General features: G+C 66.0%; 1 protein-coding gene across 1 annotated transcript; it reads right to left on the bottom strand.

Annotated features, from left to right (window-relative positions):
- Positions 1-3,074: 3,074 nt before the first annotated feature.
- Positions 3,075-11,753, bottom strand: LOC134431199 (probable E3 ubiquitin-protein ligase DTX3). Its single transcript, XM_063179186.1, is given in 10 exon segments — positions 3,075-3,685; positions 4,079-4,092; positions 4,094-4,165; positions 4,167-4,241; positions 4,243-4,299; positions 6,880-6,927; positions 6,929-7,057; positions 7,059-7,540; positions 10,653-10,713; positions 11,746-11,753. Coding segments are annotated over 9 exon segments (966 nt in total). The 5' UTR covers positions 10,666-10,713; positions 11,746-11,753; the 3' UTR covers positions 3,075-3,609.
- Positions 11,754-12,868: the final 1,115 nt, after the last annotated feature.

Genomic DNA, 12,868 nt, shown 5'->3' on the forward strand with positions numbered 1-12,868 from the left:
GACCCCAAGGACGACTCCATTGAGAAGGATTTGAGGGTGCTGGTCACATCCTGGCCACATCCCTGGGCACTGAGGTGCCCCCCTGATCCTGGGCTGAGCCCCAGGGTGGGCAGAGAGAGGCATCTCTGCCCCTGTGCCCCTATGCCCAGGTGTGAGACCCCAAGGGTGACCCCACGGGGAAGGATTTGAGGGTGTTGGACTCATCCTGGCCACTTCCAGGTGCCCCCTGAGCTGGGTTGAGCCCCAGCGTGGGCAGAGGGAGGGAAGCTCTGCCCCTGTGCCCCTGTGCCCAGGTGAGACCCCACCTGCAGAGCTGCTCCAGCCCTGGGGTCCTGCGCAGGGAGGATGAGGAGCTGCTGGAGAGAGCCCAGAGGAGGCCAGCAGTGGGTCCAGGTGGCCAAGCAGGCCAAAGGCTCCTGGCCTGGATCAGGAATGGTGTGGCCAGCAGGAGCAGGGACATCGTTCTGTCCCCGTACTCGGCACAGGTGAGGTCACACCTCGAGTGCTGTGTCCAGTTCTGGCCCCTCAGTTTGGGAAGGACGTCGAGATGATGGTGTACGCAGTTTGGTGCTCTGCTTGTGTTCACTGATACATTATAACCCCATTTTTAAATTAATTTAAACTCCTCACTGAGTTGGGTTTAGTGGAACCAGGAGGTTGGATTGGCTTTCCCCCTCCTCACACACGTCCATCATCCAGTTTTGCCCAACACCCAAGAAGTTGTGCCCTCTTCATCCCAATTTAGTGCTGCGAACTGGGTTTTTTTTTGGGATTGAGGTGTGGTTATTGTACTTTGGGATCTCAAGATCTCTCTTGAGCGTGTCCAGTGAAGGCAATGAGGCTGGAGAGGGGCTGGGAGCACAAACCCTGTGAGGAACCATTGAGGGAGCTGGGGGTGCTCAGCCTGGAGAAAAGGAGACTCAGAGATGACCTTATCAATCTTACAACTCCTGGAAGGTGCCTGTGCCCAGCTGGGGCTGGGCTCTTTCTGCAGGAACTGACAGAAGCACAGGACAACATCTCAATCTGTGCAAAGGGAAATTCAGGTTGGATATCAGGAAAATTTTACAGAAAGGGTGGTAAAGTTCTGGAATGTTCTGCCCAGGGAGGTGGTGGAGTCCCCATCCCTGGGTGTGTTTAACAAAGCCTGGCTGTGGCACTGGGTGCCAGGGTTTAGCTGAGGTGTTGGAGCTGGGTTGGACTCCATGGCCTTCAGGGTCTCTCCCAACCTGTCATTCTGTGAATTCTGTGAATTTTGGGAATTCCAGGGCAGAGGAAGGTGGTGGAGTCCCCATCCCTGGGGGTGTTTAACAAAGTCTGGAGGTGGCACTGGTGCCAGGGTTTAGTTGAGGTGCTGGGGCTGGGTTGGACTCGATGGTCTTGAAGTTCCCTTCCAAGCCAGTGATTCTGTGAATTCTGTGAGGCCCCGGAGCTGCTGCAGGGCTGGAGCCCCTCTGGAGCCAGGCTGGGAGAGCTGGGGGTGCCCACCCCGCTGCAGGGAGAGCTCAGAGCCCTGGCAGGGCCCAAAGGGGCTCCGGGAGAGCTGCAGAGGGGCTGGGGACAGGGATGGAGAGACAGGACACAGGGAATGGCTTCCAGAGGGCAGGGATGGATGGGAGATTGGGCAGGAATTGCTCCCTGTGAGGGTGGGAAGGGCTGGGATGGATTTCCCAGAGCAGCTGAGGCTGCTCCTGGATCCCTGTCAGTGCCCAAGGCCAGGCTGGAGCACCTGGGACAGAGGGAGGTGACCCTGGGGAGCTGTCCCTGCCATGGCAGGGCTGGGCTGGGTTGTAGGGTCCCTCCTACCCCAGTGCACTCCATGGTTCTGTGCTGTCCCACCCCAAAATCCCCCTGAGCTCAGGGCCCAGCCACAAAACCCCAAAGTTTCCATCGTGGTTTCCCAGCCCAGTGTCCCACCCCAAAGTCCCACCCACACAGCCCCAGTGTGCCCCCACTGTCCCATGCCCGTGTCCCCACCCCAATGTCTCCATCCTGCTGTCCCAGGCCAATGTCCCCATGTCCATCCCATTGTCCTGATGTCCCACCCCAATGTCCTCACCCCAACATCCCCACGTCCCATCCCAAATCCCCATGTTCTCACCCCAATATCTCCATGTCCTATCCCAAAACCCCCATGTCCCATCCCAAACCCCGGGTCTCCTGTCCCCATGCCAGTGTCCCCAGCCCTGTGCCCCCGTGCCAGTGTCCCCCACATCTCTTGTCTCCATGCCAGTGTCCCCAACCCTGTGCCCCCATGCCAGTGTCCCCCATATCTCCTGTCCCCATGCCAGTGTCCCCCATATCTCTTGTCTCCATGCCAGTGTCCCAGCCCTGTGCCCCCGTGCCAGTGTCCCCCATATCTCTTGTCTCCATGCCAGTGTCCCCCATATCTCCTGTTCCCATGCCAGTGTCCCCAGCCCTGTGCCCCCATGCCAGTGTCCCCCATATCTCCCGTTCCCATGCCAGTGTCCCCAGCCCTGTGCCCCTGTGCCAGTGTCCCCCATATCTCCCGTTCCCATGCCAGTGTCCCCAACCCTGTGCCCCCGTTCCAGTGTCCCCCATATCTCGTCTCCATGCCAGTGTCCCCCATATCTCCTGTCCCCATGCCAGTGTCCCCCATATCTCGTCTCCATGCCAGTGTCCCCCATATCTCTTGTCCCCATGCCAGTGTCCCCAGCCCTGTGCCCCCGTGCCAGTGTCCCCCATATCTCTTGTCTCCATGCCAGTGTCCCCAGCCCTGTGCCCCCATGCCAGTGTCCCCCATATCTCTTGTCTCCATGCCAGTGTCCCCCATGTCTCCCCATGTCTCCTCTCCCCATGCCAGTGTCCCCAGCCCTGTGCCCCCGTGCCAGTGTCCCTCATATCTCCTGTTCCCATGCCAGTGTCCCCAGCCCTGTGCCCCCGTGCCAGTGTCCCTCATATCTCCTGTTCCCATGCCAGTGTCCCCAGCCCTGTGCCCCCATGCCAGTGTCCCCAACCCTGTGCCCCCATGTCCCCTCACCCACCCCCCCCCAGGCTCACTGTGCCCCCTCACTGCCCCAGGAATGGGGGGAGCCCCCCTGGGCCCCCCTCGATCCGTTGCATATTTTTATTGGATCAAAGTTACAGACCTGGGGGGGAAATACAAAATAAATAACCCCCCCCGAGGGCGCGACCCCCCTGTCTGTCTGTCTGTCCTGGGGGTCAGGGCTATGTACAGGGTCTGTCTGTCTGTCCGTGCTGCGGGGGCTGGGTGGCACCAACCCCTCTGGGGGGGTCTGGGCCCCTCCTTGTGCCCCCATTGCCAGCCGGGGGGGCTGGGGGGCTCCCCCAATTCAGGAGTGCTCCCGTTTTATGGGGGGGTCCCATTGAAGGGAAGATCCCCCCATATGGGGGTCCCGTTTTATGGGGGGATCCCCCACATGGGGGGTCCTGTTGGATGGGGGGGGGCCCCATTTTATGGGGGATCCCCCTGCATGGGGGGTTCTGTTGGATGGGGGGATCCCCCCACATGGGGGTCCCATTGAAGAGGGGGTCCCCCTGCGCGGGGGTCCCGTTTGTGGGGGGTCCCCTGCACGGGGTGATCCTGGGGGGGTCCCCCCGTGCCCGGGAGGGCTCCGTGCCCCCCGCTCAGTCCTCGGTGATGCCCTTGGCCCGCAGCTCCTCCTGCACCCGGGCGAGGTACGTGGGGTCGGGGTACCCGAACCTGGGGGCACAGGGGAGGGAGTCAGGCCGTGCCCCACCCTGGGTGCCAACCCCTCGCCATCCTCCCTCCTCCAATACCCCAGGTGCCCCCCCAGTGCCCCCTCCCACAGCTGGTGCTGGATGTGGCGGGTGCTGTCCCCCAACCCCCCAGGTGCCCACTCAGGTGCCCCCCATGTACACAGGTGCCCATCAGCCCTCACAGGTGCGCCCCACGTGCACAGGTGCCCACCAGCCCCCCAGGTGCCCGCATGTCCACAGGTGCCCACCAGCCCACCCAGGTGCCCCCAGCCCCCCTGGCACAGCCGGGGTCAGTCAGGCTCATGCTGGGCGCTGTCCCCCACATCCCCAGGGTGCCCCCCAGATGCCCGCCCGGTGCCCCCCGTGCCCCCCGCACAGCTGGGGCCCGCCCGGTGCAGTTGGTCTTGTGGTGGATGTCGTTCCAGGTGATGACGTTGGCACGGCCCGTGGTCAGCGAGGTGCCCCACGGTGAAGGTGAGGCGCTGGGCGAAGGCCTTGCGGAACAGCCCCAGCACCTTGTTCCCCTCGGGGCAGTCGGGGCAGGTATGCCACGCGCGTGGTGCCCGGGTACCGCACGCCCGGGTTGGGGTGCTCCACCTGGGCATGGGGGCACAGGTGAGGGACAGGGGCACAGGTGAGGGACAGGGGCAGGGGCACAGGTGTGAGTGCCCATGTGGTGCCAGGGGACAGGTGAGAGGGGCAGGGGCACAGGTGAGGGGACAGGTGTGAGTGCCCATGTGGTGCCCGGGTACCGCACGCCCGGGGTTCAGGTGCTCCACCTGTATGGCAGGGGGGGGACAGGTGAGGGACAGGGACAGGGCACAGGTGTGAGTGCCCACGTGGTGCCAGGGGACAGGTGAGGGACAGGGGCACAGGTGTGAGTGCCCACGTGGTACCAGGGCACAGGTGAGGGGGACAGGGGCAGGGGCACAGGTGTCAGTGCCAATGTAGTGCCAGGGTACTGCACCCCCTGGTTCAGGTGCTCCACCTGGGCAGGGTGAGGGGGCACAGGTGAGGGACAGAGACAGGGGCACGTGGTACCAGGGCACAGGTGAGGGGCACAGGGGCACAGGTGTCAGTGCCCATGTGGTGCCACGGGTAGCGCACGCCCGGGTTTGGGTGCTCCACCTGGGCAGGTGAGGGGGGACAGGGGCACAGGTGTCGGTGCCCACGTGGTGCCCAGGCACTGCATGGCTGCACAGGATGGGGGACAGGTGAGGGGGTCACAGGTATGGGGACAGCCCAGATTCAGGTTACAGCCGTGGGGGGGCACAGGTAATGGGGGTGGCAGTGACGGGGCACAGGGGGGCACTGAGAGGGGCACAGGTAAGGGGGCAGTGACAGGGGCACAGGTGGGCAGTGACAGGGGCATGGGCAACAGATGCCAGGCTCTGTCTGGTCCTGGGGTGCTGCAGCCCCAGGCTCAGGTACAGGGGGCACAGGTGTGGGGGAGGCATGTGGGGGGCACACAGGGCAGGTGCCCACGTGGTGCCCAGGTACCACAGCCATGGGGCATGGAGGGGACACACAGCAGGGAAGGACAGGGGGACAGGAGGACATGGGGACAGACGGACAGGGGGACAGGGGGACAGGGGAAGGGCCAGGGACACTTCACCTACCCAGGGCGTGGGGAACAAGGGATGGGGGACAGAAGGAATGGGGGGGGTGGGGATCAGGTTGGGGGCACCCAGCAGGTTTGGGGTACCCAGGGGTGCTGGCAGCACCCAGGGCCGTTGGGGACATGGGGGCATTTGGGGACACCAGGGTTGTCAGTAACAGCCAGAAGGATTTGGGAGCACCCAGGGACACGTGCCAGGATGGGTGGGTGGGTAGCCCAGGGACGCTGGGGACACCCAGCAGGGTTTGGGGGCACCCAGGGGCACTGGGGGCACAGAGTTGGCTCAGGGGTATCTGGGGACACCCAGGGCCATCCATCAGGACCTGAGGGTGCTGGGGGACACTGCACCGTGCCAGGCCCACCCACCAGAATCCCAGGGTGCCAGGGCCACAGACTGTGGACTTGGGGGCACCCAGGGATGCTGGGGGTGCCAGAAGGATTTGGGGACAACCAGGGGCACACGACTGGGTTGGGGCACCCATCATAGTTTTAGGGCACCCAGGAAGGCTGGGGACACCCAGCAGAATTTGGGGACGACCAGGGGCACTGGGGACACAGAACTGAACCAGGGGCATTGGGAGCACCCATTGGGGCGCTGGGGGCCCTCAGCAGGATTTGGGGACAGGACCAGGTTGGGGCACCCATCATAGTTTTGGGGCACCCAGGAATGCTGGGGATTTGGGGACAACCAGGGGCACTGGGGGCACAGAGCTGAACCAGGGGCACTGGGGGCACCCATGGGGGCACTGGGAGCCCTCAGCAGGATTTGGGGACAACCAGGGGCACAGAGCTGAGCCCGCGGCACTGGGGGCACCCACGGGGGCACTGGGGGCCCTCAGCAGGATTTGGGGACAACCAGGGGCACTGGGGGCACAGAGCTGAACCAGGGGCACTGGGGGCACCCATGGGGGCACTGGGAGCCCTCAGCAGGATTTGGGGACAACCAGGGGCACTGGGGGCACAGAGCTGAGCCCGCGGCACTGGGGGCCACCCACGGGGGCACTGGGGGCCCTCAGCAGGATTTGGGGACAACCAGGGGCACAGAGCTGAGCCCGGGGCACTGGGGGCACCCACGGGGGCACTGGGAGCCCTCAGCAGGATTTGGGGACAACCAGGGGCACTGGGGGCACAGAGCTGAGCCCGCGGCACTGGGGGGCACCCACGGGGGCACTGGGGGCCCTCAGCAGGATTTGGGGACAACCAGGGGCACAGAGCTGAGCCCGGGGCACTGGGGGCACCCACGGGGGCACTGGGAGCCCTCAGCAGGATTTGGGGACAACCAGGGGCACAGGACTGGGTTGTGGCACCCATCAGGGTTTAGGGGCACCCATGGGGGCGCTGGGGACATCCAGCAGGATCTGGGCACAAGCACGGGCACAGGATTGGGTTGGGGCACCCATCACAGTTTTGGGGCACCCAGGAATGCTGGGGATTTGGGGACAACCAGGGGCACAGAGCTGAGCCCGGGGCACTGGGAGCTTAGGGTCGGGCCGGGACCGCCCGAGGGGATTTCGGATCGCCCATCCGGCCGGGAAACGCCTCCCCCTGCAGGCACTCACCCCCTGCACGCCGGGCGGGAAGACGTACTGGATGATGATGGTGCCGAAGGGCCTCGTAGCCGGGCAGGGGCAGCGCGGCGTCGCGGGTCACCAGCATGCGGCCGTCGGGGGGCTGGTTGCCCACCAGCTGCCCGTAGAAGCGGCCGCAGACGGGGCAGGCGGAGCGCACCTGCAGCGCCCCGCGCGATGCACTCCCCGCAGAACGAGTGGCGGCAGCGCTCCAGCGTGCGCGGCCCGCGCATCTCGCCCAGGCAGATCGGGCACTGCCGCTCCGGCTCCTCGTCCCGCGCCGCGCCCGCGCCGGGACAGCCCGCGGCGCCCGCGGGGGGCTCCGGGCGCGGCCCCAGCACCTCCCCCGTGTGCCGCTGGCTGCGCTTCTTGAGCTCCTTCTCCGTCTCCTTGAGCAGCGCCTTGAGCGCCTTGCGGGCCGGGCAGAGCCCCGCGCCGCCGGGGGGCGCCGGGGGGGTCGCGCACAGCTGCAGCACGTACAGCTCGGGGGTCTCGCCGTCCACCAGGATCCGCACCCGCGCCTCCTGCGCCAGCAGCGCCAGGCGCGCCGCGCGCTCCCGCGTCACGAACTCCCACACGCGCTTGGGCACCGTCACCCGGCTCTTGGCACCGGGGGCACCGCAGCCCGACATCCTCGAGAGCACGAAGGACACTGCGGGACGGCCCGGGGGCGTCAGGGGACTGAGCAGGGACAGCCCGAAACACCCACGGGCACCCCGGAACACCCAGGCATTGAGCAGGGGCACCCCGAAACACCCACGGGCACCCCGGAACAGCCAGGGCTGGGCACACGGGGCACCCCGAAACACCCAGGGACACCTCAAAACACCCAAAACACCCAGGAGACTGAGCAGGGACACCCCGAAACACCCACGGGCACCCCGGAACACCCAGGCATTGAGCAGGGACACCCCCAAACAGCCAACGGGCACCCCGGAACAGCCAGGGCTGGGCACATCCCCAGGGACAGGACCCTGCTAGCACTGGCACCCAGCTCTTGGCACCGGGGGACACTGCAGCCCGACATCCTCGAGAGCACCAAGGACACTGCGGTACGGCCTGGGGGCATCAGGGCTGGGCACACGGGGCACCCCGAAACACCCAGGGACACCTCAAAACACCCACGGACACCCGAAACACCCAGGAGTGAGCAGGGACACCCCAAAACACCCACAGGCACTCCAAAACATCAGGGGATTGAGCAGGGACACCCTGAAACATCCGGGAGTGGGCACGGGCACCCCAAAACACCCAGGGATTGAGCAGGGACACCCCAAAATACCCATGGACACCCCAAAACACCCAGAGATAGAGCACAGACACCCCGAAATAGCCACGGACACCCCAAAACACCCAGAGATAGAGCACAGACACCCCAAAATACACATGGACACCCCAAAACACCCAGAGATTGAGCAGGGACACCCCAAAATACCATGGACACCCAAAACACCAGAGATTGAACACAGACACCCCAAAATACCCATGGACACCCCAAAACACCCAGAGATTGAGCAGGGACACCCTGAAACACCCATGGACACCCCAAAACACCCAGAGATTGAGCAGGGACACCCTGAAACACCCATGGACACCCCAAAACACCCATGGACACCCCAAAACACCCAGAGATAGAGCAGGGACACCCTGAAATACCCATGGGACACCCCAAACCAGCAGGGGATGGAGATGGACCCCCCAAAACCTCCTGAACCTGGACCCCACTGCCACCATGGCCTGGCTCTTGGGGGTCCCCCTGCACCCAACATCCCAAATGACACTGAGGCACCCCAAAACCCCAGGGACTGACACAGGACCCCCAAAACCTCCTGAGCCTGGACCCCACTGGCACCATCATCTGGTGTGGCCCCCAACACCCCAAAATCCTTGACAGGAATAAAAAGATGGGGTGGGGACACCCAAAACCATCAAGGGCTGCTCGTGGGACCCTTTGAACCTCAAAATCTGGGTATGGATCTTCAAAGCCTGAGACTGGGCATGGACACCCCAAAATCCTCTGAGATTGGATATGCATCCCCCAAAAACTGCCACAGGCTGAGCACAGGGCCTCAAAACTTCTGAGACTGGGCACGGAGCCCCAAAACTCAGACACTGGGCATGGAGACCCCAAAACCTCACAGAGCCAGACCATGGACCCCCCAAAACCCCTCTGAGACTGGGCATGGATCCCCAAAATCCTCTGAGACTGGATATGGACCCCCAAAAACTGCCAGGGACTGAGAGCACAGAACCCCAAAACTTCTGAGACTGGCATGGGCCCCCAAAACCTCTCAGAGCTATGGCAGGGACCCCCCAAAACCTTTCAAAGCCTGGTCATGGAGTCCCTAAACCCTCTCAGAGCCTGGGCATGGGCCCCCCAAAATCCTCTGAGAGTGGATGAGTGGATATGGACCCCAAAATCTGTCAGAGACTGAACATGGACCCCAAAACTTCTGAGCTGGGAATGGACCCCCCAAAATCCTCAGAGACTGGATATGGATCCCCAAAATCCTCTGAGACTGGATATGGATCCCCAAAATCCTCAGAGACTGAACATGGACCCCAAAACTTCTGAGCTAGGAATGGACCCCCAAAATCCTCAGAGACTGGATATGGACCCCAAAATCTGTCAGAGACTGAACATGGACCCCAAAACTTCTGAGCTAGGAATGGACCCCCAAAATCCTCAGAGACTGGATATGGACCCCAAAATCTGTCAGAGACTGAACATGGACCCCAAAACTTCTGAGACTGGGCATGGACCCCCAAAATCCTCAGAGACTGGATATGGACCCCAAAATCCTCTCAGAGCCTGGGCAGGGACCCCCCAAAATCCCCTGAGCCTGGGCATGGAGACTCCAAGTCCCAGAGCCTGGGCACTGTGGGTCACCCCAAAACCCAGCCAAATCCCAACGTGACCCCCCAAAACCCCTCTGAGTGTGGGCATGGACCCTCCCAGAGCCCCCAGAGCCCGGCCATGGCACCCAGGAGGGTTCTGGGGGGGCACAGTGCCCCCCAAACCCGGCGGGGGACGCTCACCCGGCCAAGGTGCCACCCAAGGGTTAAACCTGTCCTGTCCCCCAAATTGGGGACACCCCGAGGGTGGCACCAGCCGTGAGCCCTGGAGGGAGGGGGGTGAGGGTTGGGGTGTCCCCAGCAATGTCCCCCTTCCCGTGGGGTGCCCAAGGGGGGGTCCCCAGAATATGGGGGGTGCCTGAGGGTGGTCCCAGAACACAGAGGGTGCCCAAGAAGGGGTTCCCAAAATTTGGGGTTGCCGGAAGGGGGGGTCCCCAGAACCGGGGGGTGACTGAAGGGGATCCCCAGAACCTGAGGGGGTCCCCAGAACCGGGGGATGACTGAAGGGGATCCCCAGAACCTGAGGGGGGTCCCCAGAACTGGGGGGTGACTGAGGGGGGTCCCCAGAACCTGAGGGGGTCCCCAGAACTGGGGGGTGACTGAAGGGGGTCCCCAGAACCCAGGGGTGCTCCATGGCCAGGGAGTCCACGGGTGCTCCAAAGGGGTCTCCCAAAGCCAGGGGGTCCCACAGCCCAGGAGGAAGGGCCCAAAGGGGGTCCCCAGAAACTGGAGGGTGACTGAGGGGGCGTCCCCAGAACTCAGGGGTGCCAAGGGGGGTGCCCAGAACCCAGGGGTCTCCCAAAGCCAGGGCGTCCCACAGGCGGGGGGAAGGGTCCAAAGGGGGTCCCCAAAGCCAAGGGCCACGCACAAGGGGGGAGTCCCAGCCCCGGGGACTCCCCCACACCCACCTGGTGAGCCCATGGGGGACACGAGCGGAGCACGGAGATCAGCAGAGCCACGAGCCCGGGGCTGGGGGGGACACGGAGGGACACGGGGGGGGGGGGGGTCACAGGCGGCCCCCACCACCCCCAGACCCAATCTGGGGGCTCACCAATCCCCCCGTGTGCCCCCCCCACCCAGGTGACCCCCATAACAACAACGGCACCGTCACCCCCCGCGTCCCCAGGGGACCCCACAGTCCTTCCGGGGGGGGGCGGGGCAGCAGCTCCTGGGGGGTCCCCCAGACCCATCCGGGCCCCCCGGAGCGGCCCAGGGGTGTTTGCCCGGCCACGGCCCGCGGGGACGGGGGGGGGGAACGCGCCGGTGTCCCCCGGTGTCCCCATCCCCCCCGGTGTCCCCCGGGTGTCCCCATCCCCCCCCATCCCCGAGGGGCTCCGTGCAGGGGGGGGCAGGGTGTGGGGGATGGGGCCCGGAATGGGGGGGATCCGGACAGGCCCGGGGGGTCCCGGTGAGGCCCGGGCGGACGAACGGAGCCGCCGGGGACGGGACAGGCCCGGGGGTCCCGCTGAAGCTCGGGGCGGGGACAGGCCAGGCCCGGGGAGGGGCCCGGGGGTCCCGGTGAGACGCGAGGGGGGGCCCGTGAGTCCCGATAAGGCCCGGGGGTCCCGATAAGGCCCGGGGAGAGCGGACAGGCCCGGGGAGGGGCCCGGGGGGTCCCGCTAAGGCCCGGGGAGAGCGGACGGGCCCGAGGAGGAGCCTGGGGGGTCTCGGTGAGGCCGCGGAGGGGTCCGGAGGTCTCGGTGAGGCCCGGTAGGAACGGACAGGCCCGGGGGGTGCCGGTGAGGACCCGAGGGGAGCGGACAGGCCCGGGGAAGGGCTCGGGGGGGTCTCGGTGAGGCCCGGGGAGGGGGCCGGGGGTGTCCCGGTGAAGCCCGATAGGAGCGGACAGGCCCGGGGAGGGGCCCGGGGGATCGCTGCGGTGCGGGCATCAGCAGGCCCGGGGCGGGGGCCGCGGGCAGGGCGGGATGCCGGGGGCAGGGCGGGATGCCGGGGGGGCGGTCCCGGGGGGGTCCCGGGGGGTTCCGGGGGGCCCGCACGCACCGGGCCCGGGCGGGGCGCAGCATCGCGGGCGCGTCCGGCGGCGGGGGGGCGCCCTGCGCGCGGCCGCCTCACGTGACCGCGCGGGGCGGGGCCGCCATGGCAACGGGGGAGGGGCGGGGCCATGGGCAAACGGCGCGCGGGACCGGAGGGGAGGGCGTCGCCATGGCAACGCGCCTGGGGGCGGGGCCATGGCGGCGGGGGCGGGGCCGCGGAGTCGGGAATTCGGGGGTCCCCGGGAATTCGGGGGGTCCCCGGGGGCTTTGAGGGGCGCAGGGAAAGGGACACACGCAGGGCCGGTTCAATAATTTATTTCTCAGAAACAGAGCAAGGGAAGGAGCCCCATAAATGGGGGTGGGGGGCACACAGGCCCCCACAAATGGGGGACAGGGGGGGATCAGCCCAGCAGGCCCCGCCCCCCCGGGGGGTCGCACCGGGCCGGGGTCCTCCCCTGCCCCCCGGGAATTGCAGTAAAGGGGAGGGAGCCCCCCCAGGTCCCACACGGAGGGGGGGCAGGGAGTGGCCCCCAGCCCCATTAGGAACGGGAGTGGGGGCTGCACCCCCAGTCATGAGTGGGGGTCCCCTTCCCCCCCCCCCCCCCCCCCCCCCGCCGGGCAAGTAGTGTTTGACCCCTCCCAGCTTGGGGAGGGGGCAGAAGGGTCCCAGAACCCCTTGTGCAGGGTGGGGGGGGGCACCCCCAGACCCCCCCAGTTCTGGGACCGAGCCCCCCAGACCCCTTTGCTTAAAGTTAAGGCACTTGAACAGTGGAACCCCCACTGTGGGGGGGCGCTGTGGGGGTGTTGGGTGGGGGCAGCACCCCTTGGGTGGGGGGGGTTTGGTCCCGCGGGGGGGGGGGGCGCTGGGCCCCTCCTCAGCGAAGATGTTGGTGATGAAGTCGAGGAAGCGCTTGGCGTATTGCTCGGGGTGCACCGTGGAGATCTCGGCTCCGGCCTGGGGGGGCAGCGGCTCAGAGCCCCCCCAAAACAGAGCCTGACACCCCTGGGAACGACCCCCCAGCCCCCTAGAGCCCCCCTGGGAACGACCCCAGCCCCCCTGACACCCCTGGGAACGACCCCCAGCCCCTCTGACACCCCCTTGGAACACCCCCCCAGCCCCCCCCTGGGAA

This window comes from Melospiza melodia, chromosome 31 (genome assembly GCF_035770615.1).
Source record: "Melospiza melodia melodia isolate bMelMel2 chromosome 31, bMelMel2.pri, whole genome shotgun sequence".
NCBI classification, from domain to species: Eukaryota; Metazoa; Chordata; class Aves; order Passeriformes; family Passerellidae; genus Melospiza; species Melospiza melodia.